The sequence below is a fragment of the Chiloscyllium plagiosum genome, unplaced genomic scaffold (genome assembly GCF_037043375.1).
Source record: "Chiloscyllium plagiosum isolate Xiang-an unplaced genomic scaffold, Cpla_swu_hap1 HiC_scaffold_6, whole genome shotgun sequence".
Classification (NCBI taxonomy): domain Eukaryota; kingdom Metazoa; phylum Chordata; class Chondrichthyes; order Orectolobiformes; family Hemiscylliidae; genus Chiloscyllium; species Chiloscyllium plagiosum.
In genome coordinates this window covers 88,373,013-88,397,502 of record NW_028270144.1, presented here as the reverse complement: position 1 = coordinate 88,397,502, position 24,490 = coordinate 88,373,013, and the positions used below count along the sequence as shown (strand labels likewise).

General features: G+C 41.3%; 1 protein-coding gene across 1 annotated transcript; it reads left to right on the top strand.

Annotated features, from left to right (window-relative positions):
- The first annotated feature begins 1,340 nt into the window (after positions 1-1,340).
- Positions 1,341-19,614, top strand: c1qtnf9 (C1q and TNF related 9). The gene is made up of 4 exons (XM_043691965.2): positions 1,341-1,451; positions 5,848-6,047; positions 10,998-11,060; positions 18,720-19,614. The coding sequence occupies exons 2-4, from the start codon at positions 5,882-5,884 to the stop codon at positions 19,487-19,489; spliced, it is 999 nt and encodes a 332-aa protein (XP_043547900.1). The 5' UTR covers positions 1,341-1,451; positions 5,848-5,881; the 3' UTR covers positions 19,490-19,614.
- The last annotated feature ends 4,876 nt before the right edge of the window (positions 19,615-24,490 follow it).

Genomic DNA, 24,490 nt, shown 5'->3' with positions numbered 1-24,490 from the left:
GAAGACCAGACAGGAGTGAATTGCTATAGTCAAGCCTAGAGGTAATAATGGTATGAATTTGGGTTGCAGTAGCAGGATAAGCTGAGGTGGAGCGGGTTGAACAATGTTATGGAAGTGCAAGTAAGCAGTTTTACTGAGTTTCTGAAGTTCATCTTGGAGATTAAATTTAACACCAATGTTGTGAACCAAGCAGTTCAGCCACAAACCTTTAGTCAGGTAGAGGGACAGGGTTGGTAACTAGGATAACAGATGTTACAGTGAGACCAAAGACAATGGATGGGATCTGAACACCTTTAAAGATTTTCTGAGGTTAACACCAAAAAGCAGGCCCTTATCCTAGCTGGTGATCCTGGGCTGTTTACCTGCACAGGCCATTTGGCTATAACATGACAGCTATAACCCCGTGCTATAGAAAGTCGTACTATGGAAACCTGCTGTAGAAAATCAAACTTCACAAGATCATTAGTAGAAGGTTCATGTTATCCATAATGTCCACAATTCATCAATTGCATTAGAGCTAATTCATGTTAATGAAATGCACATTATATCAGAATGACCTGTAGTTGGTCCAGTAGGACAGTCCAAATTAAAATCCTGCTGGCACCTCTAACAACTGCCATTAGGATCCCAGCAGAGTTCTCAGTTTGGCCTCATGTGGCCAGTTAGTTGGCACTCATTCGCTAGCCATTGCTGGTATTCCTGTTGCTCAGCAAGGCTAACTGGACCTGGGAATGCTCCAAGTGTCCAACCTATCAAGACATTATAGCTGAGATGCTTACTGCTTTTGGATGGATGAGAATGGAAGCTGGTGAATGCAATCCCATTGAGTTAGGAAATGATGGGAAGACCTGGGTAGGATGGTTCTTCATATCAAAAACTATTGATAGGTTGAGAAGGAGGACGGAGGAAAGTTTAACTGAATTACATACAGGATATTGATCTTCAGGCCTTGGTTAATAATCTAGTCATCAGATCAATTCCATATTATAGAACATGCAATGTTAATATTCCATTGATTTCAGGCATATTCTGTAAAGGGTAAGAATTCTCAGGGGAAAAAAAAAAATTCCTATTCCTTGATGATTTTTATGTTCTGATCCCAGGTGAGGAATCTGGAACTTCAACAAAACTGAAGTGGCTGAACCTGAGAATTAAAGTCGGTTGAACTAAGTAATGATTTTTGTTTCCTCTGAGAATTTGCCATTGTAATTATTAATGATTTATTGCAATAAGGTGTTTTTACCCAGATACTAGAGATATGTTGGCATAGCAGAGTTTCTAGTTTGTCTTTGATGGAACACATCCAGTATTTCTAGTTTGTGTTTGATAGGACATATTTCTGAATAACTAATCCAGTTTACTAATTACACTCTGAAGAGATGCAATCTATGTATGGTAAAACTATTCTATGTGCTTTAAAGAGTGTGCAGTTAGAGGTGGCTTCTGTTGTGGTAAGTTGGCGTTAAACTTCTCAATGAGCAATATCTTTTCACTTTGTCAAGTCTTATAGACCGCCTGTCTAATCAGAATTACATTATAATCTGAGTTTTCTTAATTGATAATTTACACAATCTAATTAATACCTTGAATGATGCTTAATTATCATGGTTTGCATTTTGTTGTGCAAATTGTCCAGGACACTGATCTGCAATTCTTTGAAGTAGTGCAATGGGATCTTTTCCAGCTATCTAATTTTAGGAGGGTAGTGACATTGTTATAATGTGCATGTAGATAAGAGCAGTGTAAGAACTGTGAGGTAGTGATCTTGTAATTTGTAACCATGTTCAGCCACAACCTTTTGGAGGTTATTGAATTCAGTGGTTCTACTTTACTGAAGTTACCCCAGAGCTTCTTACCTAAGGCATGGTCTGGAAAGTTAATAGTGTTAAGTTTCACACATTGCCACCAGAGAACTTGTTGAAATCTGAAAGACCCTGAATGTATGTATGTTTTATTTATTTATTTATTTATTTATCTATTTTTATATATATATAAAATAGAGAGAGAGAAACAGATAGGAGAGCGAAGGGAAGAAGGAACTCTGGTTTTTTGATATATCAAACATTCCTTCAGCATAATGCTAATAAATTTGACGCTAACCTGCTTGACTTTCACTGATATTTGTCCACCTTTGGTCATGACTCCATCAACCCATTCTGCAACCACCATGTGTTGTATGGATGTGTAAAACATTGAACATATGAACAGACAAATTATGAGCAGAACTGGGCACTCAGCCCATTAGGCATGCTCTGCTATTTAATAAGACCATAGTTGATTTCATTTAACCTCAAATCCATATTCCTACCTAACCCTGTAACCTTTTACGTCTTTGCTTATTTTAAGAATATAACTGTGCTGTGAGAAAAATTCAAGGATTCTATTCCCAATATTTTTTCAGGATGACTGTTCCAAAGACTAATATTCCTCTGAGAGAGGAAAAAAAATCTCCTTAGCTTTCTCTTAAATGGATGACCCATTATTTCTGAACAATGACTCCTGGCTCTGGATTCTCCAACCACAGGAAACATCTTTTCCACGTCCACTCTGTCGAGACCCCTCAGGATCTTATATTGCAATGAAGACACCTTTTTAACTTTTGTAAATACCAGTAGATACAATCTTACCTGTCCAGCCTTTCCTCACAAAACAATCTAGTCTTAGTCTATTAAACCTTTTCTAAACTGCCTCTAGTGTATTTATATCCTTCCTTGAATAAAGTGATCAATACTGTGCACTGTACTCCACATGCAATCTCACCAATGTCCTGTATCATTGAAACATTAGCTCCATACTTTTGGGTTCAATTCTCCTTGCAATAAATAATACTATTCAATTAGCTCTCCTAATCACTTGCTTCATTCATTCATGTAATGCGGGCATCATTGGCTGGGCCAGCATTTATTGGTAATTTCTAGTCACCCTTGAAAAAGTGGTGATGATGTACCTGCACGTTCACTTTTTTGCAATGCATGCAATAGGACATCCCTCAGCATTGTAGACCTCTGCAATCTCTCACCATTACATAATTTAAAAACAATTCTTTCTGCCAAAATGGTGTTTCATATTAGATTTAGTCCCTGTGATATGGAGCACCGACTTCTCCGCCCCCCCCCCGCCCCCCCCAAAAAGCCTGAAACAAATGGAAGCATAAGTCGCTATCGTGAGGGAGGCCTGATTTAAATACACATACAGAGAGAATCTAACCCTCTTCCCTTGACATTTCATGGCATTTTCAACACTGAATTCTGCACTGTCAACATCCTGGGGGTTAACATTGACCAAAAACTGAACTCAACAGTTAAATAATTACAGTGGGTACAAGAGCAGGTCAAGAGGCTAGGATTCCTACAATGAGTAGCTCACCTCCTGATTCTTGTGTCTACAAGACACAATTCAGGAGTGTGATGGATTATTCTCCACTTGCCTGGATGGGTTCAGCTGTAATAACACTCGAAGCTTGATACCATTCAGGTCAAAGCAGCCCGCCTGGTTGGCTCTACATCCATTAACATTTATTCCTTCCATACTGAAGCTCAGTCACAGCAGTGTGTACCAAGCTACAAGATGCACTGCAGAAGTTCATCATGGCTCCTTCAACATTTCTTCCAAATCCATTGCACTTTATTCCAGAAGGACAAGGGAAGAGATACATGGGAACAGCACCACCTTCAAGAACACCTCCAAGTCAGTAACCAACCTGACTTGAAATGCTTCAATGTTACTGGGCGAAAATTCCTGGAATTCCTTCCCTGACAGCATTGTGGGGGCCGGACTTGACACATTAACTCTGTTTTCCTCTTCGTAGATGCTGCCAAACTTGCTGAGTTTCTCCAGCAATTTCTCTCTCTTGTTTCTTTTATATCTCCAGCATCTGCACTTCTTAGTTTCATTAGAAGTCTGGTACTATAGTCACTTTTACATTATAAAAGATGTCAATTTTCCTGCCCCCAGCAGAGGGCAGGTTACAATCCACTGGTGACCGCACATATGCTGTAAACTGCCTCAGTGAATTTGCAGTGACATATTTCTTCTTTAATCAATACTCAATAATTCAGGCACAGATTAACAACATTTTATGGTTTAGTTTTTTTAGAAAACATCGTGGCGACCAGAGTCATCTATAACAATTTTTTTCAGCTGTTGGCATTGTCTAATAATATTAAATAGTCAAAAAGTGTGGCTCTGGAAAAGGTCAGCAGGTCAGGCAGTATCTGAGGAGCAGGAGAGTTGATGTTTCAGGCAAAAGTCTTTCATCAGGAATGTGACAAGTAACATTCACACCACGCAAATGCCAAGCAATAGCCATCTCCATACAGAGAGAATTGGACCATCTTTCCTTGACATTCCATGGTATTTTCATCACTGAATTCTGCACTATTGAAATCCTGAGTGTTAACATTGACCAGAACCTGAACTCAACAGTTAAATAGTGGCATTCCTGAACATGACATTCCTGGTGAAGGCCTTATGCCCGAAACATCAAGTCTCCTCCTGCCTGAGCTGCTGTGCTTTTCCAGTGCCACACTTTTTGTCTCTGATCTCCAGCATCTGCAATCCTCACTTTCCCCTAATATTAAATAGTGCTGATATAAAACCATTAAACAAGGAAATAATTGAGATAACTAATTACCTGTTAACAATTCAAGTGAGATATCATTGAATGACATAAACTCAAATAGAAATTAATTTTGATGACAGGTCATAAATGAAGGTGTCAAAAAATTAGTCATCTGCTTATTGTGGATTAGCTTCCTTTGGTTACACAAACATCAAAAATAGGAGCTGGGGCTGGTCATTCGGGCCTTCAAGCCTGCTACACCATTCATGTCTAACTTTTTAATCTCAATGCCGTATTCCCACTTTCATCTCATATCCCTTGATGGTTTTAAAATCAAAAAAAAATCTCTTTCTTGAATATATTCAATTACTTGGCAGCTACAGCTCTCTATGATAGTGAATTCTACAGGTTCACTATCCTTTTCAATTTTCCTCACCTCAATCTTAAATGATTATCCTGTAGTCTTATACCCGTTCTAGACTCCCCAAGCAGGGAAAATATCCTTCCTGCATCAAATCTCTGCATCCCTGTCAGAAGTTTATAATATGCTAATGTCATACTAGTTTCAAACTAGTCCCCTCTTAAACTTATAAATGTAGTGAATACTGGTCCAGTTGAACCAATCTCTCCTCATAGGTCAATCCTGCCATCCCTAGTATCAACCTAATGAACCTCCACTGCACTCTCAATGGCAAATATATCCTTTCTTAGGTAGGGAGACTAAAAGTTAATTGTTTTGCAGCTAACTGCAGTTAAATGTATATCTGACTGTCACAGCAGATGTTGAGCTTGACCCAATCCTATGGTTTCTGTGACAAGATCATCTTGCACCATTTCCCCAAGTTCATCATACCCATATCCTTACACATCTTTCCAAGCTCATTTCTTTCTGTATTTACCCTGGACGAAATCTCTGTGGTTATTTAGAATTGCTCTTTTCAATTCCTAGCAACCTAGCCATTGGCTCTCCATTCACAATAATAGCTCAGTAGCATTGATCTGCTTAGCCCTTCCCTCATATTCATTTTGGCTTCCTTATTGCAACAAAACCTTCAGTTCCTCTTTTATCCATTCCAGTTGATCCATAGGGCTCATCTTCATTTCGTGGTTTAACAGTTGCCTTAGCCACCTATTACCAGATCTGTATACCTCCTTGCATGCCACAACAATCCTTGATTCACAATTATTTAAAAATAATTCTTCACTAATAATTTCTATGAAGTGTTTTTGCTGTTCCTTTATTGTCTGTGCTCTGCAATGAAGCTGTTCTGATCATTTGCTATTAGATTTGTGCTGTGACATTGAGGATCTGAATCCAGAATGCAGATCTGGTTATTTTTTGTTCTGATCATGCTGGCGAATACTGAGGTACTCCGAAGGGAAATGTGCACAGGTGGACATCCTGGAATTCCAGGAAATCCTGGTCACAATGGAATACCTGGAAGGGATGGAAGAGATGGGTCTGTGGGTGAAAAAGGCGATACAGGTAGAGTATTCATATACCTTTTCCATTTCTCACAATTATAAGTATTGAACTTTACACATTTCTTTACAACTAGCCAATCTGATAAAAATGTTGAGCTAAAATGTTAGTGTTTTTAGTAAATAATAACTTAATCTGTATCACATTTTACTGAGCTAAAGCAATTCTCCAATTTTTCATCTGACAACAGAAAAGCCAATTTCTTTAGTAAATTGTAAAAAGGATGTCAGAATAGTAAGTCAGTGAAGAAATCGTTCACAGTATCTACTCATTTTCATAAGCAAAGCTCAAAACTGTGGGGAAAAAAAAACTTAAGGAATAAAGAATCAGGATGCATAAACATCTGAAAATGCTCCCTGACATGTGAATTAAATTTGTTAACAATCATCACAGCCAGTATTGTCTGAATTCCATGATTTTATCTTCATTCAGCCTACTTGATGATGCCATGGACTTCAGGGGAGAACAGTTTAGGATCGCAAAGGAATAAGATCTATCTTCTGCATCCACCTTATAGTCTCTGTAACAATGCATATTATATCAATGGTGGGAACATCCCTTTTTTTGTAGCAAAATGGAAAGCCAACAATTTACCTGTAAATGGCAGGAATCTTCCATTTTGACCACAAACAGAGGACAGACATTATCAGCATCACGGAGCGACAGCATGACTATTTCTGCAAAATTAAATATTTTTAATCATGGAATATAAAGAAGCACACTGGGTAGACATAGCATTCAAATAATATTATCAAATATTAATAATTTCAGAGAGGGGGCAAATAGACCATCCAGACATTTGGGAACAAACAATTCTTAAGACACAAAATACCTTCCAAATTCAATATTAAATCAGAAACTTATTAAAGTTAATATACTTGTATATACAACTGTGAGAAGGAGCAGATATTCTGGGAGTAGTAGTAAAACTTCTGAAACTTACTTTAACCTCAGATCAACTAAAATTCTTGCAAGACTGTGATTTAGCAGAGGAGTTCAACAGTCAGGAGAATCCAAAGCTAATTTCATTAATGATCTCTGCAGATTGGTGGAGATATGAAACTATGGTGATTTAAAGCCTTGGTTCATAAGAAACAATTGTTGTTAGAATTGCTAATTCTATTTCTCAGATTTATTGCAGTCAAAAAAAAATCCAGAAAAAGTGATATAGGTGGTATGTGAAGCCAGTGTGGAATCAGCACAGAACAATCCTAACAGGGAAGATTTAACTTATTGCAGGGGATAGTGGAGTTGTCCAGTTAATAAGGCCTAAAACCACAAAAGACTCACATGAGAAACCAGTACAGTGACAAGGACAGACATCAGATTCTAAAGGTTCCTGTCAGAGCTAGAGAGCAAGTAAAATTCACAAGCAAAGGCCATGCCCAGCTATTTAAAAGGAATGTTTTATCTGTAACACACTAGATCATTCAGAAAACGTGCCAATGTTGGGCACAGTCACAGAATAGCAAAAAGTCAAATAACTGCCCATACAAAGAGATTAATGAGGGAGACAATCTACAACAGAAGTCAAGCCAAAAGTATTCCTCAATGAGTTAGGTGATCCAGACTTAGTCTTCTGGCAAGATGATCTATCAAGTCAATAGGCATCTTATTAATTTCAGTTTGATCCAGAGCAGTTGTCAATTAGGAGAGGGGCAGGGCATGGCAACCTCCTGGTGACTTACTGCTCCCCGAACCTAAAGTGTCTAACAGTGAAGTGCCGCCCACACTTCCTGCTGGAAGTGTTTACTTCTGCCATCCAGACAGCAGTTCACATTCCACCCCATGCGGAAGTGAAGAGCGCACTTGACGAAACGTACACTGCCACAAAAAGCCTTGTTTAGAATACCCTGAGGCATTGCTCATCGTGGCCGATGACTTCCACCAGGCAACCTCAAGAGCGTGCTACCAAAATACCATCAACTCCTGTCTATCAGAGGACGAAACATCCTGGACCACTGCCATGTAATCATTGATGACACCTACCGCTCCATACCCACTCCCATTTTGGTAAATCAGACCATAAGGCTGTGTTCCTTCTCCCAGATTACAAGCAGAAACTGAAGAGTGAGGATCTGGGACAGAACGTTGTACATTGCTGGTCTCGGGTAACAGACAAGCTCCAATATGGAGTCAGTGGACTGGTCCATGTTGAAGAACTCAGCGGCCAACCAAACTGAGTATGCTACTACCATCATAGACATCAGTAAGTGTGTAGAGGACTGCATGCCAAAGAAGTTAATCTGAGTGTTCCCCAACCATGGATGTACCGGGAGTCCAGGTCCTGGGCATTCAAGTCAGGCAACCCTGATATATCCAGGAAATCTAGGTACAATGTTCACAAAGTCATCAGGGATGCCAAAAGACGATATTATATTAAATGCAAGTCCTGCAAACTAACTATGTAAACACACGTCAACTGTGGTGAGGCTTACATGGGCTAAAAGCTAAGTCGAGTAGAATCACTACCCAATGAGCTTAATGCATTCTATGCTCATTTTGAACCGAAGGTCAATGAAACGATGTCACGTGCCCCAACAGCTATCACCGCAGACGTTAGATCGGCCTTCCTGAAGGTGAACCCTTGGAAAGCAACTAGCCCCGATAGAGTCCTTAGCCTTACACTCGGATCCTGCACAGACCAGCTGGAGGGAGTATTCACAGACATCTTTAATCTCTCCTTACTCCAATGTGAGGTTCTCACCTTTTCAAGAAGACCACTATCATCCCTTTGCCAAAGAAAAATCAAACAATGTGCCTTAATGACTAACACCCAGTGACTCTGACATACAATCATTATTAAGTGCTTCAAGAATTTAGTAATGGTACACATCAACTCTAGCCTCCCAGACTGTCTTGATCCACTGCAATTTGCCTACCATCGCGATAGATCCACGGCCACCTCCTTGACCCTATACTCATCCCTGGAACATTTCAATAGCAAGGACACCTACATCAGACTACTATTTATTTAGCTCTGCCTTCAACATCATAATTCTAACCAAACCGATCTCTAAACTCTGAAATCTAGAACTCTGCTCCACACTTTGCAACTGGATCCTTGACTTCCTGACCCAGAGACTGCAGTCAGTAAGGATAGGTTTCAATACCTCCTCCTCAATAATCCTCAACACTGAGCATACGCAGCCCCTAACTATACTCCTTATATAGTCACAACTGTGTGGCCAAATTCAGCTCTAACTCCGTTTACAAATTTGCTAAATACACGATCATAGTCGGTTGGACATCAAACAACAACAAGACAGAGTACAAGAAAGAGATAGCCAGCTTAATAGCACGGTGTAAGGTCAACAATCTCTCCCACAATGTCAGCAAAACCAGGAGCTAGTCATTGAATTGGAGTGAAGGACACGCCCTTGTCTGCATCAATGGTGCTGAGATGGAGGCAGTCGAGAGCGTCAAGTTCCTAGGAATAAATGTCACCAACAACCTATTCTGGTACATCCACATCAAGGGTACAGTCAAGAAAGCACATCAATGTCTCTACTTCCTCAGAAGGCTGAGGAAATTCGGCATGTCTACAATGACTCTTACCAAATTTTAGAGCGCACCATAGAAAGCAGCCAATCCGGATGCATCACAGCCTGGTATGCTAATTGCTATTCTCAAGACTGCAAAAAAATTAGAGAGTTGTGAACGCAGCCCAGTCTATCACTCAAACCAGCCTTCCACTGACTATCTACTTCCCACTGTCTTGGGAAAACAGCCAAAATAATCAAAGACTCCTCCCATTCCTCCCATCCCAGATATACTTTCTCCCATCGGGCAGAAGATACAAAAGTTTGAAAATACATAACAAGTGCAAGAACAGCTTATTCCCCTAATGAATGGACCTCTCATTTATTAGATCTTTCTATGTACATTCTCTGTAACATTATATTCTGCATCCTGTTCTATTACCCTAATGTACTTATGTAAGATATGATTAGTTGGGATGGCATGCAAAATAATACTTTTCACTGTCTCAGTTCATGTGACAACAATAAGTCAAAAATATCAATTTAATAGAATATATTAGATATTGAACAAAGGTTGATAATACCTGCTACTGACAACAGTGCAATTACATGGTCCAGGAGCTACATAACATAAGCTTGAAAGTTGCTAGATAGTAAAGAGTCAACATAATATTTCATAGTGAAGAATTCTTACTTTTAAATCTGAATGCAAGTCTGGACTGCAATCTTCTTTAAATAATGGAAATAGCAGCTGGTCCAGGAATAGCCAGTCAGAGAGCAAAAGTCAAGGAACATTCAGTTAAGGAACAGCCATTCATGGAACAACCTGTCATAGACTCATATAGATCTACAGCAGAGAAAAAGGCCCTTCAGCCCATCATATCCACACCAGCCAAAAATAGCAACCTAACTATTCAAATCCCATTTTCTATCACTTGCCCCACAGCCTTGGATGCCTTGACATTGCAAGTGCACATCTACATACTTCTTAAATGTCTTGAAGGTTTCTGCCTCTACCATCCTTACAGGCAGTGAGTTCCAGATTCCCTCAACCCTGTGAGGGGGATTAGGACCTTCATCAGAGAATTCCATCTAAACAGGTTATGGTAAATTGTATTACTGTTTACTTAAAGTTGAACACAGACAACAAACAGTTTAGAGTAAATTTTCACCTTCACTGCTGGATGGATATCTCATGGAAGTGATTGACCGCCAATTTTAGAATTGATACAACTTTCATTGATGTAAAACTAAAGGTCTGGAATGCAGATTGTAGAAGAGGTACATAATCTGCCTGCTTAGATCATTGCCCAGTGCTGAAGATGAACATTTGCCAATGTCTTAATGTGAGGGAGGTTGACACCACAAAACAGGTTTTCAATAATCTCAGTTGTGTTCTTCAGTGTTGCCTTATATTGTACTGAATTCAAACTATTTAGCCTAATACAAAGATCCTCTGGTGAAACAACAGGTGAAATCGGGAAAGTTGGACCTCCAGGCCCCATGGGACCAAAAGGTGAATCTGGAGAACAAGGCAAGAAGTTTAATATTTTCCAATAAATTACCATGCTGTGTTCACCAAGTCTGAGAGTGCAATGGTCAATATTGTCTGTATTACACTAGTTTAACACAACGTGTGTTTGGATTTTTGATATTTGATGATTAAGTAGAATTAATTATACAGATTTTCCACTGGCCAGGCTGTTACTATTCCAGTATAAATGCAATTTGGTTATTAGGATCTTGTGGAATCCCCATCATGGCACACTGAAGGAATTTCCTGGCTCATTGAAGATTTTCTGGGAATTTCCCTAATGTCTGGAACACTCTGAAAGTCTGCATTTAAATTGGAGAATTTGGAGGGTTCTGATGAAAATTAAGTAAATAGTTACTCAGGAAATGTTTGACCAGTAAATACATAATCTAAGTCCTGAGTAACTATTAAACTGACCTCAGACTTACCCCTCACAACCCCAACTACTACCTCCCCCTGACCCTTAAAGCCTGACACTGCCAGCAACTGAACCCCCCTTTCACCAGTTCTGGACCTGACCCTGCCCCCTACCCCAGCCTTTACAACCCAGGACTCGACACCCCTCTCCCCTATCTTCATCTCCCAGGACAGAAATCCTTTACAACACCACCTCAGCCCCAAGATTTGACCCCACTCCTCCCATCCACCTTCTCTTGAACCACTTTTCCCTTTTGCCAACTCCACTTCTCCACTTGAGAACCCATTCGTCTCTAACCCACCTACTCCTTCTTGTGACCTGGCACCCGACTGTACCCCTCCACCACCCTCACCACTGGAATCCGGCCCCACATTTCCCTGCTATCTGACCTGACACCCAACTGGATCTGAAACCCACCCTTCCTCCTGCCCCCAGACCTGATTTCTCCCAAACACCTCAAACTATCTTAAGCACTGCATCACTTACCTCACTCACTTGCCAACATGTAGCTTGGTACTCTACCCACATGGTATCCTACCTCCTGACACTCCTACTCAGTACCCATCTGTAAACCCACCCAGCTGGCGCTCTATTTACTTGGCATCCTGCACTGCAGATGGATTCTGAAGAAGAGTCACTGCATTTTGAAACATTAACACATTTGAAACATTAGACTTGTTGAGTTTCTCCAGCAATTTATATTTTTGTTTAACAAGTGGCCTGTTTGCTATGAGTTATTGTGAAGCCAGTACAATTGTCTGTATTTGACTATCTACTGGGTATAATAGTTTCCAACTGCTCACGTTTTTTTGATGAGACAGAAGGCAGTCAATTTAATGCAGTTCTCAAAAGGTTTGCTGTGCCAGTTAAGTTAAATAGCATTCATTTAACTCCTTCAGAAATGCTCTGTTATTCATGTATGAACCAGAATGCATCATAGTATTGTATCTCCAATCTTGCGGTTAAACCTGAACGGAACGAGGGCTGAGTTCCTTTGCTCATGTTGCTGTTGAGCCATTAAAACTAACTCTGTAACGGTATGTGAGCCAGGAGAGTTGACCAGATTGGCCCTTGGCCCATCATCCCTTCTCCAGTCATCTAGCACCTATCTACTCCAATCCCATTTTCCCCTCTGCCCAGAGTCTTGAATGGTATGGCATTTCTAGTGTTCATCTATCACTTCTTAAATTTCTTTTTGGTTCATGATTCTACCACTCTCTCAGGTAGTGCCTTTCAGTTACCAACTAACCTCTCAATGATAAACATCTTCCTCAAATCGCCTCTGAAACTCTCACTCCTTGCTTTAAAACTATACCTCCTGGTTGTTAACCCATCTACTAAATCTATCTTTATGTAACAGTTTCTCCCTAGCTACCCTATGTAGACTCCTCTTAACTTAGTACAGTTCAATCAAGTCCTCTCACAGCTTTCACTACTCTACATCTGGTAAATATAATGTCTAACTGCACTATCTGTATTTATATAACTGCACCTCACTTTGAGAACTGCAGGTTGGAGGTCTTTCAGATTTCCTGCAGGCTGGTGTGACAAGCTGCTACTAAGTAGTAGAATTGGAAACATCAATCTCACCATGCATGGTTAAGTGAGGTTAATCCTTCTTTTATTATTGCAAGGGTAGCATTTGTTGCCCACCCCCATTACCCTTGACAAGGTGGCAGTGAGCTGTCCTCTCAGCCCACTGCAGTCCACACAGGGCAGTAACGCTACCTGCTATTGGGAAGAGAGTTCCAGGATGTTGAGCCAATGGAACAGTGAAGTTAAGGTGATCTGTGGCTTGGAGGTGTAATTGCAGGTGGTTGTGTTCCTATGCATCTTCTGCTTTTGCTCTTCTAATGAGTAATTATGTGTTTTGAAGTTACAACTTTCAGCACCTAGTCACTTTCTGGTTTCCCAAAGCCTGCCCACCATCTGCAAGGCACAAATTAGGAGCATGGTAGAATGCACACCACTGGCCTGGATAAGTGTAGCTGCACTGTCACTCAGTAAGCTTGACACCGTCCAGCAACCCGCTTGATTGGCACCACATCCAAAAAACCCTCAGTCCCTTGATCGTTGACGCTCAGTAGCAGCCATATGTACTATATACCTGATGCACTGCAGAAATCCACCAAATTTCCTTAGACAGGACCTTCTAAACCCGCAACCACTTCCGTCTAGAACAGGGGTGGGCAATTAATTCTTCCAACAGGCCACATGAGAAGCCTGAGTTGTGTTGGAGGGCCGAACCAACAATAAGTTGAACATAATTCTGCTCAGTATTAATTTTCTCCCATCGTAAAAAGTACTAAATTCTATAGTTTTGCACTGAAACTTATAATCAAAAGAATAAGGATATTCTGTTACAATAAAGATATGACATTGTGGAGTAGGTAAAATATAGAAGAAATAAACAGTAAAAACAATAATTTCAGTATTTCATTTTATTTTTAACGTATTAATCTCACAAACCAATAATGAAAAGTTGTTTCATTATTGTTCAGTATTACAAACAACTCTATACAAAAAGCAATAAGTGCTTTTGATGTTTTTCAGTTCATTTTATTTGTTTAGTGAGAAAAATCCAGTCTGTTTTGGGCTTGAACAAGTGCACTGAAATCTGGTTGAATGTCTGAGGTGGATATGTAAAGGACAGTTGAGAGGTGATCATCAGTGATAGAGGATCTGTATTTGGATTTGTTGAACTTCATCACTGAGAATGTCTATTTCCAAATATAGGTAGATCCAAAGAGGACTAGAATCTTCTGAGCATGCCTCCTCATATGTAGAAAGTTCTCCTCTTTGAGGAAAGAGTAAAAATCAAGCAGTGAGACTGACCTAAAGTACTCTGCCAGAAATGTGTCAGACTGCAGGTCAATGATTTCAAGCTGAACATCACTAGGTGCCTTCTCCACATTGCATGTAAATGGGGAAGAAAATCACGTGCATTTCATTCTCAACCGTTTTAAAGTCTTGAAATCACCTTGAAAATTCACCATGCAGTGCTTCTAACTCAGTATGTAGATTGTCCGACCAGAGGGGAGGCCATTTTGGATTTGGTACTCGGTAATGAACCGGGACAAGTGATGGGCTTGTTAGTGGGTGAACATTTTGGTGATGGTGACCACAATTCTGTGACTTTCACCTTGGTTATGGAGAGAGATAGGTGCGTGCAACAGGGTAGGTTTTACAATTGGGGGAAGGGTAATTACAATGCTGTAAGACAGGATCTGAGGAGCATAAGTTGGGAGCATAGGCTGTCAGGGAAGGATGTCGTGGAAATGTGGAACTTGTTCAAGGAACAGATACGACATGTCCTTGATATGTATGTACCTGTCAGGCAGGAAAGAAATGGTCGTGTGAGGGAACCTTGGTTGACGAGGGAGGTTGAATGTCTTGTAAAGAGGAAGAAGGAGGCTTACATAAGGTTGAGGAAACAGGATTCAGACAGAGCAGTGGAGAGATACAGGATAGCCAGAAAGGAGCTGAAGAAAGGGATTAGGAGAGCTAAGAGAGGGCATGAAAAATCTTTGGCGGATAGGATCAAGGATAACCCAAAGGCATTTTATGCGTATGTGAGAAACGTGAGAATGACAAGAACGAGGGTAGGTCCAATCAAGGACAGTAGTGGGAGATTGTGTATTGAGTCGGAAGAGATAGGAGAGGTCTTGAATGAGTACTTTTCTTCAGTATTTACGAATGAGAGGGTGTGTTTGTTGAAGAGGAGAGTGTGAAACGGACTGGTAAGCTAGAAGAGATACTTGTTAGGAAGGAAGATGTGTTGGACATTTTGAACAACTTGAGGATAGACAAGTCCCCCGGGCCTGATGGGATATATCCTAGGATTATGTGGGAAGCAAGAGAGGAAATTGCAGTACCGTTGGCAATGATCTTTTCATCTTCACTGTCAACGGGGGTGGTACCAGGGGACTGGAGAGTGGCGAATGTTGTGCCACTGTACAAAAAAGGGAATAGGGATAACCCCGGGAATTACAGGCCAGTTAGTCTTACTTCGGTGGTAGGCAAAGTAATGGAAAGGGTACTGAGGGATAGGATTTATGAGTATCTGGAAAGACACTGCTTGATTAGGGACAGCCAGCACGGATTTGTGAAGGGTAGGTCTTGCCTTACAAGTCTGATTGAATTCTTTGAGGAGGTGACCAAGCATGTGGATGAGGGTAGAGCAGTGGATGTAGTATACATGGATTTTAGTAAGGCATTTGATAAGGTTCCCCATGGTAGGCTTATGCGGAAAGTCAGGAGGCATGGGATAGAGGGAAATTTGGCCACTTGGATAGAAAACTGGCTAACCAGTTGAAGTCAGAGAGTGGTGGTAGATGGTAAATATTCAGCCTGGAGCCCAGTTACAAGTCGAGTTCCGCAGGGATCAGTTCTGGGTCCTCTGCTGTTCGTAATTTTTATTAATGACTTGGATTAGGGAGTCGAAGGGTGGGTCAGTAAATTGCAGATGATACAAAGATTGGTGGAGTTATGGATAGTGAGGAGGGCTGTTGGCGACTTAGATATGATGCAGAGCTGGGCTGAGGAGTGGCAGATGGAGTTCAACCCTGCCAAGTGTGAGGTTGTCCATTTTGGAAAGACAAATAAGAATGCGGAATACAGGGTTAACGGTAGGGTTCTTAGTGAGGTGGAGGAACAGAGGGATAGATCTTTGAAAGTTGCCACTCAGGTGGATAGAGCTTGTAAGAAGGCCTATGGTCTATTAGCGTTCATTAGCAGAGGGATTGAATTCAAGAGTCGTGAAGTGATGTTGCAACTGTACAGGACTTTGGTTAGGCCACATTTGGAGTACTGTGTGCAGTTCTGGTTGCCTCACTTTAGGAAAGATGTGGAAGCTTTGGAGAGGGTGCAGAGAAGATTTACCAGGATGTTGCCTGGAATGGAGAATAGGTCGTACGAGGATAGGTTGAGAGTGCTAGGCCTTTTCTCGTTGGAACGGCGAAGGATGAGGGGTGACTTGATAGAGGTTTATAAGATGATTAGAGGAATAGATAGAGTAGACAGTCAGAAACTTTTTCCCCGGGTACAACAGAGTGTTACAAGGAGACATAAATTTAAGGTGAAGGGTGGAAGGTATAGGGGAGATGTCAGGGGTGGGTTCTTTACCCAGAGAGTGGTGGGGGCATGGAATGCGCTGCCTGTGGGAGTGGTAGAGTCAGAATCTTTGGTGACCTTTAAGCGGCAATTGGATAGGTACATGGATGGGTGCTTAAGCTAGGACAAATGTTCGGCACAACATCGTGGGCTGAAGGGCCTGTTCTGTGTAGTATTGTTCTATGTTCTATGTTCTATGTTCTAGATGAGTACCTGTGGAGGTGATCAGCTGAAGGTGCAGCTTCCTTCAGTGTTGGCAAGTGGGTGAGAATGTTGTCCTCCATTTGGCTTAAGAGAAGCTGCAACTTTCTCATAAAAGCCTTCACCAAGTTGTACATTTCATGCACAAAAAGGCCCTTGCACTGCAGTTTCACATTTAGTTCATTCATAAGTGCAGTCACATCAACAGCAAAACCAATGTCCACAATCCAGTCTGCATCTGAAAGCTGTGGAATGCCATTCCCTTTCTCCACACTAATCTTGAATCTCTTCTCTCAGGTGCCATACACTTTTTAGCATTTTGCCCAGGCTGAGCCACCTGACAGCTGTGTGGTAGCCTATGTCACGATGTAAGGTCTCATTTTCCTCCAAAAGTGCAACAAACTGCCTGTGATTCAAAGCTCTTGCCCTGACGAAGTTAACTATTTTAGTTACAACATCAACCACATGGTTAATTTTTAACACTGACTTACACAACACTTCCTGATGTATAATACAATGCAAAAATATCAATTTCTGTTCAGGGTCAATTTCTGTCACTTTATCCTGCATTCTCTTTAAGAGTCCAACATTTTGTTCCCGTTAGATTTGGACAACCATCCGTTGTCACACCCGCCAGTTTGTCCCATTTTAGTTCCAATGTATCCAAACATGCATTACCTCCATGAACAAATCATTACTAGTTGTTGTTCCTTTCATTGACTGCATGGCTGCCAGCTCCTCCATGATTTTAAAGTCCGTAGTTATCCCACGTATGAAGATGAGTAGCTGGGCTGTGTCACGTATGTCGCAGCTCTCATCCAAAGCCAAGGAAAACAAGTCAAAGTTGACCGCTCTGTGCTGCAGCTGAAGCTCCAGATTTCTCGCGATGTCCCCAATCCTTCTCGTTACAGTGCGTCGGGAGAGGGGCACATTCTCAAATGCCTCCTTTTTCTCCAGGCAGATTAGTTCTGCAGAGTCCAACAAGCACTCCTTAATAAACTCTCCATCAGAAAACCGTTTACTGTTTCTGGCAATTTTGTGGGATATGACATAACTTGTCTTGGTATGAGCTGACATTTTGAGGGCTAGCCAGCAAGTATTACTTTTAGCTGTTCATGCATGCACATACACGCGCATGTGCGTCCGTACGTAAATAAAAAAAACATCCTTTTCAAAACAAAAGCAACACAGTTGTATTGCGTGCATGGCGTAAATACTTTTTCATTTATGTTCTAATTTAAGATTGACCTCATGCGGGCCGGACAGCAACGACCAAAGGACCGGATATGGCCCGCGGGCCGTAAAATGCCCAGGTCTGGTCTAGAAGGACAAGGGAAGCGATACATGGGAACACCACCACCTACAAGTTTTTCCCTCAGCCACTTCCCCATTGGGACTTGGAAATATATCACCTTTCCTTCAGTGTCACAGGATCAAAATCTTGGAACTCCCTACTGTATGGTATTGTGGGCGTAGTATACCAAATTGAATGCATCAGTTCAAGAAGGCAGTTCACCATCACCTTCCCAAGGGCAACTACAGACAGGCAATGAATGCTAGCCTAGCCAACAATACATATGTCCTATGAATGAGAAAAAAACTGGAAAATGGTGCAGTTGAAGGAGCTTGTATGAATTGCTACAGTAGATCTTCCTCGGAACACATTGCTGCCACTATTCATCAGCGTGTACAGGGTAAATGCTGATGGAGGTCAATAGTGTAAAATGTATCAGTACTAATTGGCTACTTCCTGTTAGGCAAGACTATCCTCCGATTTGAAGTTGATTAAAGGGATCGTAGCTGTGTCAATTTGATGGGAAAGTGTCAGTTAAATATACCTTTCTATTATCTGTTTATACAAGTGGTTAATTATATATAGGCATGCTAAAATGGCAGGTTTTAAAATAACATTATTTTCATGACTTTAGGGCCATCTGGTGCACCTGGCGCCAAAGGAAGAAGAGGTGAACAAGGAAGTAAGGGAACACCTGGCAAAATAGGACCAAAAGGAATTCCTGGACCATTTGGACACAAAGGCCAAAAGGGAGAACTAGGACTGCAAGGATGGCAAGGTGTAAAAGGGGACTTAGGACCTCAAGGTCCAAAAGGGGACAAGGGAGCTATTGGACTTCAGGGGAATATTGGTTTACCAGGTCCTATTGGGCCTACTGGTGTAAGAGGTCCCAAAGGAGAAGTAGGAAGGGAAGGCCCCAGGGGACGTCCTGGAATTCAAGGTGAAAAAGGAGATAAAGGGGAAATAGGGGAGAAAGGGAACACTGGAGAGAATGCATTGATAAGGAATAGTGCATTTAGTGTTGGCTTGACAGAGGTTTCCAAATGGCCTCGTTCAGGCAGTCCAATCAAGTTTGAAAAAGTCATATATAACAACCAAAATCACTATGACCTCTCCACAGGGAAATTTACCTGTGTATTTTCTGGGGTTTATTATTTTGTTTATCATATCACTGTCTATGTCAAACATGTCAGGGTTGCTTTATATAAGAATGGTGCTTCGGTTCTCAATACATTTGATAGCTATCAGAATAGTGAGGATCAGGCTGCAGGAGGTACTCTACTGCATTTACAAACTGGAGATCAAGTATGGCTTCAAGTAATTGGTGGGGATTCTTACAATGGACTGTTTGCAGACAATGATGATGATACTGTTTTTACTGGGTTTCTGTTGTTTACTGAATAAAGAATCATTAAGACAGGCAGTCTTCAATGACGATGTAAGTATTCAGATTTAAAAAGAATAAAGCAACCAATCTCTCAAATAAAAAAAATGATGATCTGGTCATTGTCTCAATGAGACCTTGCTGTTCAGTAATTGGTGTGCTTCTTACAACAGTCACTCCACTTTAGCTTTTAAAGTGCTATGAGACTTCCTAAGGCCATGAAAGGGTAAGTTTTCATATCCAGTTGCTAATGTTGATGTCCAGAAAAATCCTTTTTTAATGGTTGATTTATTTGTGTTTGAATTGTTGACATAAAATGGCTGAACATACCTATAAGCTTATGTTAAAATTTGTTTTGCCAGAAACTCAATATAATCTTGAGCTATGTTCTCCTCCTAGCACACACATTGGGTTTATAGGCCATTTCCACCACTTCTTTGATCCTACCAGCTCGGTTTCTTTCATTAGGCATGTAAACATCACATCAGAAAGCCTGAGTTCTTGTGTAATCCTAAAATAAAATCTAAATGATCTTGATGTAAGGCATAAGAGCATAAAGTTGATGAGTCATTGTAGGCTATTCGGCCCTTCCAGCCTGATCTGTCGTTCAAGGAGGTCATAGCTGATCATTTACCTCAACCTTCCTCAATTAGTCCCATACCATTCCCTTAGTACTCAAAAATTTGCAAAACTCTGCTCTGAACATATACAACTGAACAAGCACAGCTCTCTGGGGTAGAATATTCCAAAGATTCACCATCTTTTGAGTGCAAAGATTTCTCCTGATCTCAGCCCTAAATGGTTGACCCCTTATTCTAAGGATGTCAACCATTACTTTTACTCAGGTCATGGCTATCACTCTCCGAAGGTCAGCTTTGTTGAGCTTCTTCAGAGAATCTCTCATTAACTGTCAGGGAACACAGGTCTAGTCTACTCAATCTCGATTCTTAGGATAAAACCTCTCAGCACATCAGGACATCACAACTTCGTAAATCCTCATTGTACTTCATCGAGGGCAGTTATGTATTTTCTTTGGGAACATGTCAAAACTGCAGTACATTATTTTAGGAATGGTTTTAATCAATGCCCTCTATAATTGTACAAAGACTTATTTCCTTTTATAGTCCAACACTTTTGGAACAAAAGCTAACATACCTGCTGACCTCCTAATTGCTTGTGTGTTTGCTTATCTGCATATTTAATTCCACCGATTCACATACAAAAACACCAGACTCCTCTGAACATAAACATTACCCAGACTCTCACCATTCTCAAGGTTTTATGTTTCTTTAAAAAAATCTTTGCTACCAGATTATGGACCAGATTTTCTGAGGATGGGCAGTCTGACATTATTTGGGTCTGGCAGTAGGAAGGGTTGAGCAGGATCCAGTGGGTGGGAGGGGTGACGTTATTAAGCTGGGCCAATGGCAGAAAGGGGCTGGTTTGGATTGGCATGGGTCAGGGGTGGTGGTTGGGGGGACAGTGGGTGTGGTGTGGTGTGGTGGTGATAGGGGAGGTGGGGGCTGGAAGGGTGTTATGTCCAGCAATGGGAGTTCAGGTTGGGTTCCATGGAAAGAGGTCAGTGCACTGGACGTGTGTAATGGACTCTGCTGAATTGTTACTCAGGAGTTAGACTACGCTTTTGATAGTCTAACTTCTCCTGAGTAATTATGTTGCATAATTTCATCAGAACCCTCACAAATTCTCCAATTTAAAGTTGAAACCTTTAAAGTTCCAGTCACAAGACTTCAATTTCCGGAGTAATTCCTCCAGCATCTACTACCATGGGGATTCTACAGGGTCTCCATAGCAACTCCCTTGAACTCTGGAATAATAACTGTCTGACCAGTGGGAAATCTGGCTCCACATTCTACCTATTCCTGACCACTAACATAACCCACCTGTACATCTACTTTTAAAGAATTATTACACACTTTTCAACAAATACACAGCCCATCAGGCATGAAAGCCCTTCAGGAAAAGTGCTCTAAGCATGCTGAATGAGAGGAGGTAAAGCTGGTGTTAGAACAATGGAAGAGGAACATAATGTTGCCAAAGTAAGGCTACAAGCCTGAGTTTTCAGAGGATTGAGAATTCATCAAAGGAGGACCAAATAATTGACAATAAAATAGAAGAGGGAGGGCAGAAACATGGCAGATGGAATAAAATGCAACAAAGTATGAAGTTATTCTCTTTGGTAGGAAATATAAAAGAAAATCACAATTTGTTTTTCAATGAAGTGACACCGAGAAATGTTCACATTCATTGTGTTGTTGTGTCGTTGTACATGAATCACGGGAAGTTAGCTCACAGTTACAGCGAGTTATGACTAAGTCAAGTGGTCATTTTTTAACAGAGAGTTGGAGTAAAGGGTAAAGAATCCTTACTACAATTCAAATGAATATCTTTCTTTGTGTTCATGTCGTTTACTGCCCAGTTTTTATTGTCAGCAAACCTGAAACCAGTACATTCAGTCACTTATCAAATTCATTAATGATAAATATGGAGCACAAGCAGTAATTCGTCTGGTCACCTGCTAATTATAATCTGCCACTCTGAACATGACCTATTTGTTCTTATTTGGCAATAGTACTGAAGACTTATGCCCCAGAACTTGTAATTCTCCACTCGCTAAGCTCTCCCAGTACAGTTGCAATATTGGCATCCACTTGACAATGTAAATATTTGCCGGTTATGGCCTGTACACAAAAAGCCGTGCAAATCCAATCCGGCCAATTACCGTCCTATTAATCTACTTTTGACATCAGTAAAGTGATGGAAGGTATCGTTAACAGTGCTATCAAACACTGGGCGGCACGGTGGCACAGTGGTTAGCACTGCTGCCTCACAGCGCCAGAGACCCGGGTTCAATTCCCGCCTCAGGCGACTCTCTGTGCGGAGTTTGCACATTCTCCCCGTGTCTGCGTGGGTTTCCTCCGGGTGCTCCGGTTTCCTCCCACAGTCACAAAGATGTGCGGGCCAGGTAAATTGGCCATGCTAAATTGCCCGTAGTGTTAGGTTAAAAGGGGTAAATGTAGGGGTATGGGTGGGTTACGCTTCGGCAGGTCGGTGTGGACTTGTTGGGCCGAAGGGCCTGTTTCCACACTGTAAATAATCGAAATCTAAATCTAAATCTAATCTACCTGCTCAGCAATAATCTGTTCAAGTGACACCCAGGTTGGGTTCCACCAGGTCCACTCAGCTCCTGACCTCATTACAGCTTTGGATCAAATATGGACAAAAGAGCTGAATTCCAGACATGAGGTAAGAGTGATAGCCCTAGACACCAAGGCTACATTTGATTAAATATGACATCAAGGAGCCCTAGCCCTGGAGTCAAAGAGCATTAGGGGCAAGTTCTCTACTGGTTGGAGTCATCTAGGAAGATGGTTATGGTTGTTCTCGGCTCATGAAATCTTCCTGCAGGTGTCCCTCAGGGTAATAGCCTAGGACTATCCATCTTCAGCTGCTTCATCAATGACCTTCCTCTATCATAAGGTCAGAAGTGGGGGTGTTCGCCGATGATTGCACAATATTCAGCACCATTCATGACTCCTCAGATGCTGAAGCAGTCCATGTTCAAAAACAGCACGATCTAGAAAATTTCAAGGCTTGGGCTAACAAGTGGCAAGTAACATTCACACCACACAAATGCCAAGCAATGATATCTCCAGTAGAGACTTTCTAACCACCACCTCTTGACATTCACTGAATCCCCAACCATCAACATCCTGAGGATTACCATTAACCAAAAACTCAACTGGACTCACTACATAAACACAGTGGCTCCAAAAGCAGGTCAGAGGCTACATGTACTGTGGTGAGAGGTTCATCCCTTGATTCCCTGATTCCACAAAGCCTATCCACCATCTACAAGGCACAAATCAGGAGTGTGATGGAACATTCAGGCCAAAACAGCCTGCTTTATTGGTGCCACATCCACTCCCTCCAGCACTGATGCTTCGTGACAACAATGTGTACCATCTACAAGATGTACTGCAGAAATTCACCAAAGATGCTCAGACAGCACCTGTTAAATTCACATTCAAAAGGACAAGGGCAGCAGATACATGGGAACACCACCATCTTCAAGTTCCTCTTCAAGCTACTCACCATATATGACCATTCCTTCACTGTCACTGGGTCAAAATCCTGGAATTCCCTCCCTCATGGCATTGTGAGTCAACCTACATGTAGACAGCAGCAGCCCAAGAAGGCAGGTCACCACTAACAACTCAAGTTGACTGACAATAAATGCTGGCCAGCCAGGGACACCCACGACCCATAAGTGAATAAAAAAAAGTTCTGAGTGCTAGTGATTGGGTCATTTCTTCCTTGACCACTGCACAGTCGCATCAGCAATGTGTTCACCAGAATATGTCTCAAGTCTAATCTAGATAGAGAAGACGACAATGAGGTAAAAATCTTTGAGCTGGTGGAGGCTTCACTCAGTTAACAGCAAAAAGAGGTTTATTTCTTTACCCCATTCAACAGCACATGCAGATCCCTGTCAATGAAGCAGGTCACAAACTTTCCTTTCTAGGTCATGTCTTTAGTAAAAACCATGGAGCAATAGTGTGTGAAGGCTAGTTTCTGGCTTGCAGCACTATAGGTGCTGTGCATCTGACACTGTCAGTGCAAATGCTACTGTGTCTCAGCAGCGATGAGCATGTCATCTTCTCCTGCCACACGGTTCCACAAGATGGACACCAAAGATGCCAGTTACATAATTAATGTGCTGGAGGGAGGAAGATTTCATGAGAAAAGTAAATATGGCCAGGGATGCCATGAATCTCACTCAATTAAACAGTTTGCCAAAAAAGGGAAATTCCTCAAGCTCACAAAACCTTTGGTTCCCTATTATTTCAAGAACATTTTATGTATCTTCTACACTGAAGATTGATTCTGTAACAGATAGAATTCATGTACTGTGTTTTATTTACCATGATCAATATTTTTGAGTAGAAGTGATGGATGTTTTCTTACTCAAGATTGAGGGTCCCAATTAAATTAAACCAGCA

Coding starts and splice junctions, on each gene's coding strand:
- c1qtnf9 (XM_043691965.2), top strand. CDS start 5,882: ATGCAGATCTGGTTATTTTTTGTTCTGATCATGCTGGCGAATACTGAG. Junction 6,048..10,997: donor GGGTGAAAAAGGCGATACAG/GTAGAGTATTCA, acceptor GTGAAACAACAG/GTGAAATCGGGAAAGTTGGA. Junction 11,061..18,719: donor AGGTGAATCTGGAGAACAAG/GCAAGAAGTTTA, acceptor TCATGACTTTAG/GGCCATCTGGTGCACCTGGC.